Source organism: Schistocerca americana, chromosome X (genome assembly GCF_021461395.2).
Source record: "Schistocerca americana isolate TAMUIC-IGC-003095 chromosome X, iqSchAmer2.1, whole genome shotgun sequence".
In the NCBI taxonomy this organism is placed as follows: Eukaryota; Metazoa; Arthropoda; class Insecta; order Orthoptera; family Acrididae; genus Schistocerca; species Schistocerca americana.
Window position 1 is genome coordinate 149,409,356 of NC_060130.1, and position 16,436 is coordinate 149,425,791.

The 16,436-nt window shown below is 39.6% G+C and overlaps 1 protein-coding gene across 1 annotated transcript in view; it reads right to left on the reverse strand.

Annotated features, from left to right (window-relative positions):
• Window positions 1-16,436, reverse strand: part of LOC124555323 (probable medium-chain specific acyl-CoA dehydrogenase, mitochondrial) — a 194,721-nt gene that overhangs the window by 77,453 nt on the left and 100,832 nt on the right. The window contains exon 7 of the mRNA XM_047129201.1: window positions 7,285-7,393. Within this exon, the coding sequence (XP_046985157.1) occupies window positions 7,285-7,393 (109 nt within the window). The remainder of the gene's footprint in view (window positions 1-7,284; window positions 7,394-16,436) is intronic.

Consider the following 16,436-nt stretch of genomic DNA (forward strand, 5'->3'; position numbering starts at 1 on the left):
TGTTCACACCAAATTTATGCTTACATGACTTCACATATATACCACATTGATTTAACTCTTGAACATTTGGAACAACAAAAATACATGTATTGAGATTCCACATTTAAAAATGAGTGTTTTGGTCAGATGAGGCATATTTTGCCAGAGAAAAGCCATTTAAGTACTGCAGGGAATACTGATGCTGAGAAGGTTAGTCCTCTTCTACCAAATCTTGCACTTTCTGTAGGTGGTACAGAAACAGGTTTCCATCATATAGGACATCCAGTACTACAGTGTGCAAAATCTGTAGCAACAATCAAATGTAATCATTTAACTGTGTTTAGTTTTGAGGCATAATTTAAGGACACTGGATTAACTTTACTCACTCCTGATGAATTACCAATGACCCTCGAGCTGGTTGGAGGATTTTCAGCAACCATATCAATCCATGATACCACTATAACTCAAAACTGGTGTGACATATACCTCCACACCAGTGAACATTTGTTACACCTACCTCCACATTCAACGCTAGCTAAGTCAGAGAAATTTTTTTTAAAGAATTACTTCTCAGTATGACCTCCCAGGCAGCATCCTTACCTACAAGCTTTTCAGACTGTTTCTGACCACCTTGTATATGAAATACTAATTTTTACAAAAGGGGACTCTTAAAAAAAAATAAAACATCTTCAAACATAACTGATATACGTGCATGTGAAACCAACCCAAACATAACTGCAGTAAGTACAAACTTTTGCAGATGAGGAATGTACCATATTGGAGTTACATTACACAGCCATATGCCTTCTTCCTTAAAATGCATACCAACGTTAAATACATTTAAGGTAAAGTTGAAATAATTCTTTCTTGATCACTGTTTCTGATCTGTCACTGAATTTCTGGAACATCATAACAACTAAACCTCACTTAACAAATATTGTTAATTATGTGTTATATCATTTCATACTGTAATGTACTTTGTGTTGAGCGTGTAGTGTTACTACATTACTTCTGTACATGATCGCAGTAGTTATTAAGCATGTCTGCTTATAATATTATGCACTTTTATTGTGTTAACCATGTAGTCACATTGACTGGTGTAATTGTAAATTAATTATGTTTGCCTTTGTCCTACATCATGTGTGTAAAAAATGTGCTAAAATGATTCTTGGACCAAAACAAATGAATATTGTTCTTTCTTTGGGTTTATCTTTCATGAAGAATTCACTTCATACTTTCCTTTCCTTAAATATGAAGATCAGGGTTTGATATCTCACTGATAATGGAGAAAGATCAAAAGCTTAGATAGGACAAGGATGTAAAAGGAAATCAGCCATGTCCCTTTTTTTTTTACATGTTATCTCAATTATTTGCCTTAATTGGTTTAGAGAAACTGAGAAAAACTTAAATATTGATGACTGAGTGGAGATGTGGTTTGTAAACTGCTGCTTCTGAATCCACATCCACCATCATAGTCACTGTATTACCTAGTTTAGATATATGAAATCAAAAAGACTCAAAGATTATTTACTACAAAACTTGCAACCCATCTCCAGTTAAATCTATCACAATGATTGTATTCATATTGTGATAGTAATCAGCATTTTTTGATTAAAAGAATGTTGATATATGACCAATATTCCAAAAATGTTGCCAATATCATTGTTTTCAAACTGCAGTGACTGAAGCTTATTTTTCTATTTGCTTTGTGTATATAGAGAAGAAGAATTAAGATAAACAGCCAGATAGTTTGAAACACTTAGTAATAAAACTGCAACACAAATGGTATTATCACTGGAATTATTCTAAAATCCCTCAACGTGGTTTCTGTCCAGATGTTTGGGTTAATCTCAGGAACTATTGTAGGTATTTTGATTTGGTTTTTCAGTAATAGATAAACTGATCCACAAGGAAGATATGCAGACTCAAGAGACAGGCATAAGGCAGTCAGACTACAGTAACTGGCAGAAAATAGCTACTGCTACTGGGAAGCTGGCACTAACTACAGCCAACTTCCTAAATGACCTGCAATACAGGAAATATCAGATATGAAAGTGATAAGAACAGATGTTTTGGTAGAGAATTAATGTTTAAAGGATATGAAGTGAAATGTGGGAAAATTTGCACCAAGCTGGTGCAACATTTGAGGGGCTAGCAATTGGGCATAGCTTGTGCCAAACGAGTGGAGCAATTGGAAGGACTGGATGGAGTGGTAGCCACAGGGATGACAGTTATATAGGAGAAGAGGCAACAAGCCACTTTGACTCCTAGCACCTCTAGTGATCTGGAAGGAACTAACGAAACTGGAACTGACCAATGAGAGCTGTCCAGTAATGTCCAAAATTAATCCTAAAGTAAGACATTTCATTTTCAGTAAATAATCTTGTAGCCTATAAATGAAACGTATTCTCTTTTATCATGAATTAAGCTGTGTGGTTTCTGTTTGTTTATTTAAATAACTTTGATATGTCAGTAGCAGTTTCATTTAATGATGAATGTTATGTTTCTTCAAAATATTTATCACAACAAATTGGAATTGAAATACTCCTGTAAATGCCCTGGCTGTTCATCTGGATATTATGTAGGTTCAACAGAGAAAGTTAGCAGCAAGCATTTCTACAGGTTTCCAAAACAACCTCGAGTTGCTTCTGAAGTGGAAAAGTGTTTCTAAACATTCATCTGACGTAAACTGTGCTACTTCTTTTGTTTGTGAAGATCATTTTTTTCAAAGAAAACTTTATGAATAAAACTAGGCATAGGCTGAACAGGGGTGTGTTTCCAAAACATGTGGCAGGTCTTCCTTGTGAAATTGCCAATATCAGTAGTGAATTAGGTGAGGCAGTTGTTAATAGTGAATTACACCTACCAGGCACTAGTAGTGCTATGGCAAGTGTTTATAATAAAGCTGCTAATACCAGAACTTAAACTGATGTTAATGAATATAAATCTTATTTGTGCTTTGGCAAGTAGTTTTCATGCAGCTGTTAACGCCAGTTTCACCTGATCCACTTCTGGTGCTAATAGTGAACTGGTCCTACCAAGCACTAGCTGTGCCATGGGAAATCTTTATTATACAGGTGCCAATATCAGAAGTGAAACTGGTCTTAGAGAATTACCTAGCACTAGTTGTGCTGAACAGAGTTATTGTGTGGTGCACCTCTTAAATTTTTTTATCTTCCCTCAAAATGAATCTGCAGATGGTGAGTACACATTCTTATCTGAAACATTTTGTAATTAGGATAGTGGTGTTTTAGGTTTTCTGAACACTATATTTTAAGAAACTGTGTACCTCTTTTGATTCTCAACTATGTGAGAGACTGGGAACACACCATCAGTAATAAGACTTAATGTTGTTAAAGACAAAATTATTAAAAGGTTTAAAGCTGTATGTCAGTTAAAAGAAAATTACTTTTTTATCTCTAAAGCACACAATAATAAGTTTTGTTTTCATTTCACTGTTTTTATCCACCTTTCCTATTTTTGGTACTTAATATTGATGTCTTCTTTTTTGTGTTCAAGCATTTACAATCGTATAATGTAGGAACTATTGTAAGAAATTAGTGATCAGAAGCGCAAGTTTCCTGGACAATTACTCAGAAATTATAGTCCTGAAACATAGTTGTAACAAATTTTAGAATTCTTCATTAATTAACAGAGTGATAAACATTTCATAATTGAACCTCTTTAACTGCTGATTGACATCTTACAAGCTGCAGGATCAATGGAGGGAAAAAAAGCCTATTAAGAGAATAAAGTATGACATTATTCAAGAATATTTGTAGTCCAATTTAACTGCTACAAGTTTTATTTAGCTTGTGACAGTTATATAGACTACAATCTTGTTTTGATTTACTGTCAGTTTCAAGTGTTGTGTCTAGTTCTTACGATGCACAAATCGTCCAGGAGTTTTTTTATATCTTGATAGAAATCACTAAAAGTGTGTGAGTTAACATCAAGATATAAAAGCTGCATAATTTTTTGTGCTTCGTAAAAACTAGATGCAACACTTTAACACTACAAGCTTGTTTCAACTTACTGTCAGCTTAGTCAAATTAACTGCTGCAGTTTTATTTAGCTTCATTTATTAATTCCTGAATAACAGGTTTGTCACTGCTGCACTGCAATGTGCTGCAGCTGTGTTTGAATTATTTTATTATGATGCTAGCCAAAATAAATAACTGAGATAAGAAAATTAAAACAAACCCCCCCCCCCCAAAAAAAAAAAAAAAAAAAAAAAAAAAAAAAAAAAAAAAAAAAAAAAAAACTGCAACATACATAAGCTAGGAGGGATGCAACTCGCAATGTTTATCCTTTGATAGCAGCACCCCTAGTGGTATAGAGATGAACTAAGACTGTTTTTCCCTCTTTCAACATGAGTGTTGTGCTTCTCTTTTTGTGTTGTTATGTGGCGGTAGCAGCTCACAGCTCCAATGATTGCCATGCAATGTCTCTCCAAACACCAGTTACATATAGAATGGATAACATTCATACCTGCTGAGAACTTTCCCGATATGCGTTGCTTAACTTATTTAAGTAATAAGAAAGTGATGATGTTCAGGTACCTAACATTGTTAGCCAAATTTTACCGTAATTGTATGAAGTGGCTAGTAAACAAAATTACAAATGGGGGACTGTCTGGTATACCAGTAGATACTTGGTTCTACTCAGTTCATATATGCACTAGCAACTCACTCCATCTTTGACTGAGGTCCTTGCAGTTCTACCTTTATGTTGTGGCTAATCTCAGGAACTACTGTAGGGATTTAGATACAGTTTTTGTCAATATGTAAGCTGATTAATGAGGACAGTTTGTGAATATTATTTACAGTTTTTTTCATACAAATTGGCTGAACAATGATGAATAAGACTCCCATCACGGGGAAAACAATGCCATTGCCATTGCCATCGCCATCTAGCAGTGAATTATAGAACTCCTTTAAATCACGGTAGCTCACATGGCCAGATGGTGTTGTCAGGGAGGTACCAATGTTATGTGCAGAAAGATGCTGCATACTATTGTTGCAGGGATGGCAGAGGGTGCTCTGTGACACTGTTATGTGGCAGAGTGCTACATGCCAGTGTTACATGGTGGAGGGTGCCCTGTGCCATTGATATAATGTATGGGGCCCTGTCCACCATTTGACATTGACACAGGGCAACATCTAAGTGTCAAGTGGTGGAAGGGGAGTGCCCCATTTCAGCGTTATATTGTGGAGGGTGTCCCATGTCAGTCTCGTGTTGTGGAGGGTGCTTGCTGCCAGTGCTGCACATGGCAGAGGGCACTCCATTCCAGTGTCATGTGGCAGAATGTGTTCCATACCAACGTCTCCTGGCAGATGATGCTCTGTACCAGTGGTGTGTAGCAGAGAGTGCTTCATAGTGATGTTGCATTGGGAAATGTGGGAAAAGGTCTGACAGAAAATGTAGCTTGTGCTGGTCCGGTGCTGGAGTCGAGTGGCCAGTAAGTAGCTATACCTCACACCAGTGGCCCATAAGCAAAATTACCACTATGCTCATTGGGTCATAGACACTGCTATCCTTTTTGAATACAGGGTGGGTTGTTAGTACTATATATTTTTAACAGTACACTTAAGTTTCACTGACTTGAATTTATGCACAGATCTGAGTTTTTATCAATTTATATAGCTAACTGTGTTAGAAGTGATATGAGCGTTTGGCGTCATTGCCCGGGAGGCCCCATAGGGGGGCAGATATGGCCGCCTTGGTGCAGGTCTTATTACATTTGACGCCACATTAGGTGACCTGCATGCCAGATGGGGATGAAATGATGATGAAGACAACACAACACCCAGTCCCTGAGCAGAGAAAATCCCCAACCCAGTGGGGAATCGGATCCGGGCTTGTAGGACAGCAATCCATCACGCTGACCACTCAGCCATTGGGGCAGATGCTAACTGTGTGAATGTTAAAGGACACCCTTTATCAAATATTTGGTAAGCAAATACTTATGTTGGTAACAAGGTTATAGCAAAAAACTTCAGAAATATTATTAAACTTTTTGAAAAATTAATATTTTTGCTAAATGTACTGTTGTGGTAGAGCAATTATTATTGACAGGTTTTTAATGTTTTTGGAATACAATGGCAAAAATGTAGAAATTTTGGTTAAGAACAATCAAAACTAAATACAATCTCTGTAGGGTCTATATGTTTAAAGTATTACAGTCCCAAAGAGTATATTAAAGTTATTTCATTAAAACAGTCTAGATCAGATCACTGTTTTTCTAATGGAAATGTTCAAAACATTTCCGAAGAGTATAATTAAATGACAGGAATACAGAATAGATTTTTTATTTTACACTCAGTTTCATAATGACTCAGTTGAGAGAAAAGAGGCCAACTTGGGCTAAGTTTTATAATGATTCAACTGAGAAAAATGAAAGTTGGCTGGAAGTCACAACAGTTCATTTTTCTCATATCCTCCTTGTTTACTAATGGTATGACATAAAAAAAGTTAAATTTGGTCTTCTTTAAATTTAGCAGAATCTTGCACAGTTTAATTTCTTATTTATTAATGCTGATTTGAGTTTTACCTGAAATGATTTTTAAAGAAATTTCAAAACCAGAAAAGAAAGAAACAATTATTTTAGCACTCCTTGACAGAAACAACTGTTGCTACTGAAATAATATGTTAATGAATGAATGAATGAATGAATATGAATAATGCTGGTACTTTTTACCCCAATTTCCATCTGGATTGCACCCACAACGAACTTCATTTCTATCACACAACATGTATTGAAATACAGCCATCACCAGACACTGCAAATAAAATTCAATGGAATCAAATACTAATGTTACCTTTCAATGATGTGGTTCCACCAGACAGAAGGCAAATACGGTTTTTAATTTTTCACAAACCTCAACATTTTTGTAACATTAGTACTTATTTTCTTGTTTCTCATTTTATGATTGAAATTTTATTTACAGTATCCAGTTCTGTAATTGATACAAAATAACTTAAAATTATAGGCTGCAATTTCACTTCATTTTCAAAAATTGTTGTATTTGTTGACATTACTGTGTGTTACATGATAGACTTGAAGGCATTATGTCTTACACATGAAGTGTACTTAGAAATCACATTTAAAAACTGGAAAACAGTAAATGTTACATGTTTTGAATTAAATGTGAATTACTATATTAACAAGATAGCTATATGAGAGACTATCAAACAGAAATACAAGAATTCAAAAAGTACAGTAGCTAACCTGTGCATTCACCGATACCACTAAAACTTGATAACAATATGAAACAGGGATAATTTGTAAAACTTTCTTTTTACCTTTCTCCCAGGGGTCACACCGGGTGTGTCTCTGTCCACAATGAAACCTGTGAATGCCTTGCTAGCAGGTGCTTTTGGGTCAGGATCAGTTCGAGCAAGAACAAAGTACCTAAGGAAATTCATGTTTCATATAACTGAGATAGAATTGCATAAACCTAAAAATTAATTCTACAAAACACAATTCACTTGAATTTCTTCAGAGACCACAATTAACTTTAAAAACTGAGACTACATTTCATGATACAGTACTTTACCGGCCTGTATATAATCTCTATGGATTTGCTATGGTATAAAGCCCCCACTGCTGCAATCAATCTGTAAATGCCATGGCATAGAAAGGAAGGAGGCAAGATGAGCATTTCTGCTCTGGCAACCTATGAACATTGTTAGGGACAAAGTCAGCCAATTTCATTCTCCTTTCTTTCCTGATCTATGTCCTTTTCCAAGGAAACATCTTAGCATTAGCCTTAAAAAGTGCATGGTTGGTAGGGAACTGGAATTGATGCCATTCTGAATGTGAGTGCAGTGTCTTATCAGTGTGCTACTTTGGTGCCATGTCATGGCACTGAACAGAGAGAGCTGTTGGGTAATTTCCATTACAAAGTTTGTTTCTTTGCAAATTTTTTGACGTGTTGTCTATTAGATATGTGTAGTGAATGATTTGTTGACAACTCATTGAATACAACCCTTCTGCAACTGCTGCTGTGGACTTTTATTCAGACTCATTATTCTGAGAACACACCTCATGCATTTTTCATCACATCTGGTTTGGAGTTCTCTTGCTGAAATAGATGCTGAACTATTTGAAAGGTGGGTAGTATATGATGGAATTCTGTTTAATTTTCTATTCTTTTGTCAATCTAAGATTAATTGCAAACTCCTAGTATACATCTAATAAATTGCTGCAGATGGATGGCACTTTCTTCATCATAACCAAAATTTTCATATAATAAAAGGTGGCCCTTGTGAACCATAAGACACTTTGGGCTACAACACCAAATTGCATGACCTTATCTCTCTCTTTTCATATTGGTCTTTTTTACATACATTAGCTCTACCTGCTCTAAGATTTTCACTTCTAGTTTCCTTTTTACAAATGATGCCCACTGTTACTAACATTATTGAAAGTCAGGAACATATCTCATTCGCATTGACATGATACAGACTATCCTCCACAAAAACTATCAGTTCAATGAGAAATTACCAATTACAGATCTTTTCTAATGCTCAATTCAGCACCTTTTAGTACTGTAGTTGCTGATTTTGGCAATAAAAGGAACAGGAGGCCAGCTAACTTTTCATACTTGCACTTATCAATGCCATATTGAATAACTTTCTAAACCAATGCAACACACAGACAACAGGTATTCACTGTACAGAAATGTGCTGTACGGATATCTGGTCACTGTCCTTTAACATTGTAGGTAACTGTTGAAAAAACTAGGTATACCAACAACAGCATCACATTACATTTGCTCACTTATGCAGTCTGTTGTGGAAAACCAGTTCAGTTTGAAAACTGTGGTAGTATACATATACATAACATTAGGAATAAAAATAGCAAACAATATTCATACATCAAGGTTAATCTTTGATTTAAGAAGTAGGGTTGTATTATACTCAGGCCATATATTTTCTTAATTATTAGTTGATTCTCTGGAAGAAATTTTTAAGCAGTTTGTGTATTCATAATTTAAAGAGTTATTGTTACATAGGCATACATATGATCAAACTTATATTTACATGCAATGATAAAATAAAAATAACTGTGGACCAGTTTGTATTCACTAAGTTTATTTTTAAGTTTTGATTGTTCTAATTACACTTTGCACACCTGATCCTTTAAAAGTAAACACTGTATGCTGTTCGTCAACAATCAGATGAGTGCAAAGAGCTTAACACATTTACTTAACAAAAAAGACTTCCTATGAAGAAAGTACAAAAGCAACAGAGAAAAATGTTACAAGAGTACTAGATGCAAATTCAGGTGATGGTGATGATACAGATATCTTTGAACATTGGTGGTGATGATGATGATGTACTGAACATTTTCAGACAGATGATTCGCTTCTTCAGTATCTTGAAGACAATTCTGACATAAATGATGAAAATGCAGAATCTGGTAAATTGTGGAAAAAAATTAACTCCTCCTCATTTTTTCCTTTCAGATATTCACCAATTTTGTTGTCACCAAAGTCGCCGCAGACAGCCTAACATTGTTATAGTGAAGCTGAAATTTAAAGCTTATGGTGAAAGAATTTCAAAATTATGTGAAACCATGATACTTTTTTTTCTGATGAGATACTGAATGAAATTTGCCTGCAAACTAATTCTGAGGGTACTTCTAAAATCCTGAATTAATGGAACACTATTACTGCAGAAGAATTGTTAGCATTTATTGGTTTGCACAGTCTTGTGGGTGTTCTGAGATTACAGAAAGGGCCAGTACATAATTCATGGTCCAAAAATCCTACATTTTCAAGGCCAGTATTTATTGCAACAAAAGGAAGAGACAGAGCTGTTCAATTTCATGGCCTTTGTTTTGGTGATAAAACCAAAAGACTTGAATGTAGAATGTCATACATATTGGCTCCAATTAATTTTTCATAATACGATCATTAGATTTCAAATGCCTTATACATTAATTCATTATTTTACTGTAGATGAATAGTGGGTTCCATATAGGGGAAGATGCTGATTTCTTGTGTTCATGGAAACAGAAATAGGAAAATATGCTGCAACCCAAATTTTCATTCCAGACACCCACAAGTTCTATGCACACAATATGCAAGTGTACACCGGAGACAATAATAGGGAAATAGCAGCATGGTCTCCATATAGTCAAGGATCTAGGCACTAATTAGGATGGGACAGGCAAGGGGTATCGCTACTGACAAATTTTTACTAGCTGTTAGCGAGCAGAGTCCCTTCAAACAATTAATATGACATTGGTAGGCACAATGCAACATAACAAGTCAAAGATAGAAGAGTGTACCACCATTTGTTTATTTTTCACAAATAATCCTGGAATCTCTGGTTTTCCCAGTGAACTAACATTGGCATCTGATGTGCCAGCAAAGAAGAGAGTGTTAATACTTCTCTCTTCCCAACATCATGAGGATTCATGTGATAATGAAGCAAGTGACTTCATCCAGAAATCGTGATGCATTACAATGCTAACAAGAAGGTTGGTGAAGTATTGTACAAGTTAGTGAGGGAATATACATGTTCAAGATCCACCAGATGTTGGCCTACGGAACTCTGGCAGGTGACTGGCCGAACAACTGTCCCTATGGGCTCTGCATGCAACAAAGGCCATCCCTCCCACAGCTGCCCCACCACAACCTGATATAGTCAAAGAGTTAAAAGGGGATCAGTACCCACTGTTCTTCAGAGTGTTATCTCTCAAATGAAAAATAGGGTGCAATAGAAGAAGATGCTGCCCACATGTAAAAACTATTAAAACAATGTAAGAGAGGGATGACTAATGCACCAGACATAAAAAGCAGGGCCAATGGTCCCCCAGACCCAGCATGCAGTGGGAGACACCTCAACCCAAACTGTCCTGCCCCCACCCCAAAAAGAGTTCCAAATGTTATATCTGAGAATAAAAACCACTTTCACAGAGAAAATGTGGCACCAGTTCAACTGTCTGAGTCATATGCCAATGTTAGAGGAACAGAATCTGGAAGGCCGTGCTTAGCATGAAAGGCGAGAATGGGGGGTATCTAAACAGAGTGAGAACTACTGTGTCTAAATGCCCTGCAACCACAATATTGGAGTAGCTCATGACATAAAAGAAAAGTACAGGCTAATCTAATATAGCCAGTGTGAAGGTGACATAGGATAGTAGCTTTCTTTCTGGAGGAATGGAAGGAGGAGCACCATGTGACAGTAGTCACCTTGGTAGTGCCCCCCAGGGAGTCCACAACTCTTTTGTGGATACGTGCGTAGCCAGCATGGTACCCCGAGCTAATGTGGCTCTCCTTCCTTTCCGGGCTGCATACCTTCCTTTTCCGCATCCTTCCCTATCCCCCATCTTCGCCCCCCCCCCCCCCCCCCACCACCGCCTCTTTCCTTCACTTTCTCCCCCTCTTTCCTTTGCTTTCTCCCCCTCTGGGAGTATGTTTTGTGCCTACGTCCGGAGACAGACGCTCGAAAATGCCACACATTCTTCGCTTTCTCTGCTTGCATGTCTTCATTCTTTTTTTGTTTTTCCCTTTCTCTTTTTTCCTCCCTGTGCATCTCTGAAGACCAACCCATGCATTTTCCTGCTTAGCTGGTGATGGGGTAACGCATAATTCGCCGGCCGTGGTGGCCAAGCGGTTAAAGGCGCTACAGTCTGGAACCGCGTGACCACTACGGTCTCAGGTTCGAATCCCGCCTCGGACATGGATGTGTGTGATGTCCTTAGATTAGTTAGGTTTAAGTAGTTCTAAGTTTTGGGGACTGATGACCTTAGAAGTTAAATCCCATAGTGCTCAGAGCCATTTGAACGCATAATTCCCCGCCCCGGGTAGACAGGTAGGACACGTACGTACCCCCTGGTAATGGCCAGGCCCAGGGAGGGGTGATTACCCAAGCTGATACCTTCCGAAAGTGCCGATTGGTCCCTCCGTCCATTTCTCAGGAGGTGTGACCAGAGGTGTGAACAATCACCTAAGGTGGGAGTGCCCTCAGAGAGGGCCCCCCACAAGGAAGGAGCGTACCATCGGAGACACCGGTAATCGTGGGGATACTTTCGCAATGGTTTCCTCATCTTCTACTATGTCTGCTCACAGTTCCTCTCCTTCTCCGCCAAGGCGTGTCTCATTTACAGCACCACCTGGCAGTAACCAGCCTCGTCTGTCTTCTGTGTCGCCGAGGCGCACTGCTGGCGGCCGACCAACTGGCCGATCGCTGGTGGCAGGAGCTGCTCATGAACAACCTATGGATCAGGATCTTCTGGCTTCGGCTGAATGCCATTCCATGCTGTTGGTCGCAAGCTCTGAGCAGTCGTTGAGTTGATGGCAACCTTGGTCCCATCCCTCCATTTTCTGTTCACGCTATGTCCATTATCCACTGGAATATCCATGGCATTCGAGCCAATCGGGATGAATTGTCGATCCTCTTACGATCCTACTCGCCGGTCATCTTCTGTTTTCAGGAAACAAAGCTGCGTCCCCACGACCGCTTTGTTCTCCCCCATTTTCAGTCCATCTGATTTGATTTCCCCTCTGTTGAAGGCACTCCAGCACATGGAGGATTCGTGGTTCTTCTCCATGATACTCTCCATTATCACCCAATCCCCTTGGACATCAACTGCTTGGAAGGAAGTGTTTGTCTTTCTCTTTCTGGATACACCTTCTCTCTTTGTACTTTATACATTTCATCGTCCACACCAATGGCACGAGCTGATCTCCTTCATCTTCTTGGTCAGCTTCCACCCCCCAATTGCTGGTTGGGGACTTCAATGCCCACCACCCGCTTTGGGGATCTCGACATCCTTGTCCGCGTGGCTCACTATTGCTAGACGTCTTCCACCGAGCGGGTCTTGTTTGCCTCAAAACTGCGGACCCTACATATTTGTCTCCCTCCACTACAAATTTTTCTCATTTGGACCTTTTGGTTGGTACTGTTCTGCTAGCTCGGCGCTTCGAATGTTTCGCCCTTGATGATACACACTCGAGTGACCACTTTCCATGAGGCTGCAGTCTAAGGACACGTGGAAAGTGGTCACTGCAGCCTCAACTGCCATATATGCGCCCGTGACGCTGGAAGTTTGCCCAAGCCGATTGGACACTTTTTTCCTCTCTAGCGACATTCGATGACCGTCACTTTCCTAGTGTCGACGATGAGGTCACACATATTAAAGACGTTATTCTTACAGCTGTGGAACGTTCAATAGCATGCACCTCCAAATTGCCCCAGCGCCCCCCAGTTCCTTGGTGGAATGAGGCATGCCGTGACGCAATATGTGAGCGGCGACGTGCTCTTCACGTTTTCCGCCACCATCCTACTTTGGCCAACTGTATCCACTATAAGCAGTTCCGCGCGCGATGCTGTCACGTCATTCACGATAGCAAGAAGGCAAGCTGGACCTTCTTTACTAGCTCATTTAACACCTTCACTCCCTCCTCGGAAGTTTGGTATTGGTTTCGACGGTTATCTGGCACGCCTAGATTCTCCCTGGTCTCTGGGCTCACTGTCGCGCATGATACATTAGTGGACCCCGTCGCAGTTTCTAACTCATTGGGTCAAAACTTTGCTGAGATTTTGAGCTCTTCAAATTACCTGCCAGCATTTCTCCCAAAGAAACGTGCAGCGGAAGTGCGACCTCTTGCTTTCTCCTCTCAAAATCGCGAAAGCTATAATACTGTTTTCTCCATGCAGGAACTCCAACATGCACTCTATTCTTCTCGCTCCTCCGCCCCAGGACCGGATGGTATCCACATCCAAATTTTGCTGCATTTATCAAACCATAGTCTGCGTTACCTCCTTCACCTTTATAATCGAATTTGGACCGACAGTACCTTTCCCAGACGATGGCGGGAGGCTATCACCATTCCTGTTCCGAAACCTGGAAAGGACAACGTCTCCCCTCTAGCTGTCGTCCCATTTCTCGCACAAGTAGTGTATGTAAGGTTTTGGAGCGTATGGTGAATTGCCGTTTAGCTTGGTGGCTGGAGTCCCGCAGACCTTTTAACACCTGCCCAATGCGGTTTCCGAAAGCATCGTTCTGCAGTTGACCATCTTGTTGCTCTCTCAACTTATATCATGAACAATTTTCTCCAGGAACGCCAAATAGTAGCAATATTTTTTGATCTGGAGAGAGCATACAATACCTGTTGGAGGACAGGCATCCTCCGCACACTGTTCTCTTGGGGCTTTCAAGGTCGGCTGCCCCTTTTTCTTCACGAATTTATGGCAGAGCGCACATTTAGAGTGCGGGTGAACACTACTCTCTCCTGTACTTTCTCCCAAGAAAACGGGTTACCCCAGGGCTCCCTGCTGAGTGTTGTAGTGTTTGCCATTGCCATAAATCCAATTATGGATTGTCTCCTTCCTGATGTCTCGGGCTCCCTCTTTGTGGACGATTTTGCGATCTACTACAGCTCTCAACGGACCAGCCTTCTTGAACAACGTCTTCAAGGATGTCTCAATCGCCTCCACTCTTGGAGCATCTAAACTGGCTTCTGCTTTTCTCCCAGTAAGACCGTTTGTGTTAATTTTTGGTGTCGTAAGGAGTTTCTTCCACCCTCCTTACATCTAGGACCTGTCAACCTTCCATTTTCTGACGTCGCTAAATTCTTGGGTCTTATGTTTGACAGAAAACTGTGCTGGTCCTCCCACATTTCCTAAGTGAGAAGATGGTATGACTAAGGTCACAAGTAGTAGATATCATAGGGTGACAAGAGTAACATTGATCACTACCCTGGAGACTGCGCATTGCATCATTAAACATTAAAACATGGTCGGTTGAGGTTTGTTGAACAAAATGTAACGCACTGTTAAAGCTATCAGCTCCATCATAAAAACATTTCAAATTCCTGGCAACAAGTTTTCCTTATGGGTGAGAGACTTAAAAGCATATCATGCTCTATTCTTAAAGAGCCATCAATGTGAATGACAGTAGCACCATGATACTAATGAATAACTGAGAACAGATGCCAAAAGGTCATGGGTGACTACAATTGATAATCCCACATGAGGGTGGGCATCAGGAGGTCAATACAAAAAGATTTTGGTGTGTTGAATTATCATGAAATTGCCAAATGGTGATTGCATAAGTGAGCAAGTATTTGTACTGTTGGAACTGAAGAGGAAAGATACTCATTTCAGAAAGAAGACTGGTTGGTTTGTTGGTTGGTTGGTTGGTTGGTCTGAGGGAGGGGACCAAAAAGTGAGGTCATTAGTGCATTGGGTTAGTGAAGAATGGGGAAGGAAGTTGGCCATGTCCTTTTAAAGAATTCATCCTGACATTTGCCTCAAGCAGTTTAGGGGGATCATGGAAAACCTAAATCAGGATGGCCGGACATGGGTTTGAACTGTCCTCCTCCCAAATGGGAGTCTGGTCACTGACACCCATTGGACTAGTCCTGTACTTGAGGTGGCACAGTAGTTAGCACACTAGTCTTACTCCATGATGATGGACTGGATCCAACTATTTCAGAGCTATAGGTGTCAGTGAGCCATAAATGTGACAACCATAGTTTGCTCAGAATAAGACGGACCCAATAAATATGGAGAAGAGTAGCATGATCCACACCCCAAGGTGTATGGGCAAGGAAGCAGAGAGAATTAAGCTTTCACATGGAGCTAGTTTTTAGTTGACAAATATGTTGCAGCCATGTCAGCTTTTATCAAATAGGAGTTTCAAAAGTCAGGAGTCTATAATAATGCCAAAGTGACTAGTACCCAAGTAGAGTTCTTGGTCAGGATGGACTGTGGTATAATGACAAAAAAGCACAAGTCACATTTTTGTGATTGGGAATTGGAAGCCATGGGAAAGGGTCCAAGTGAAAGTCTTTCATGCCGTGCCCTGGAGCTGACATTGAGTCAAGGCTTTTAGATTAGCAGCTATACCAAATGCAAAAGGCATTGACATTAGTGCATTGGTGACCACTGGTCCAGCAGAAGGCACTAACCCATACATGATGATGATGAGGAAGACTATAATGATCCGCACAGAGCCCTGTGGGACATAGTACATCGCTCAGCTCCTCACAGGTTCAAGAGAACAAACTCTACTGATTGGGGCTTTTGAGAGACTTTAACCTGAAACAACTGGTGGAATGAAAATTGTCAATTAACAGTCATGCATTATAGATAAACAGTGATGGCATCAAGCAGCATTGTATGCCTTATGTAGGTCAAAAAAGACTGCTTGAAAGGATGATTGCCTTACAGTTGTGATGGATTCTTGAGTCATGGGGCTTTTTGTACCCCTATCAGTGTGGTCTCTGAGAGGGACAATCCACAACCTACCATCTGTTTAGGCTGAAGTCAGAAATCCGGCAAGCTTTTTCTAAATACGAATACTTCATTGCAGTTTTCAGAGCATGTTGGTCAGGTTAAGTATTCCTTAGTTATTGATGGACATTTGGTCTTTGCCTGGTGTAAGGTTTGGAATGCTGATACTGTTTTGCCATTGCAAAGAGCAAACAGCTTCT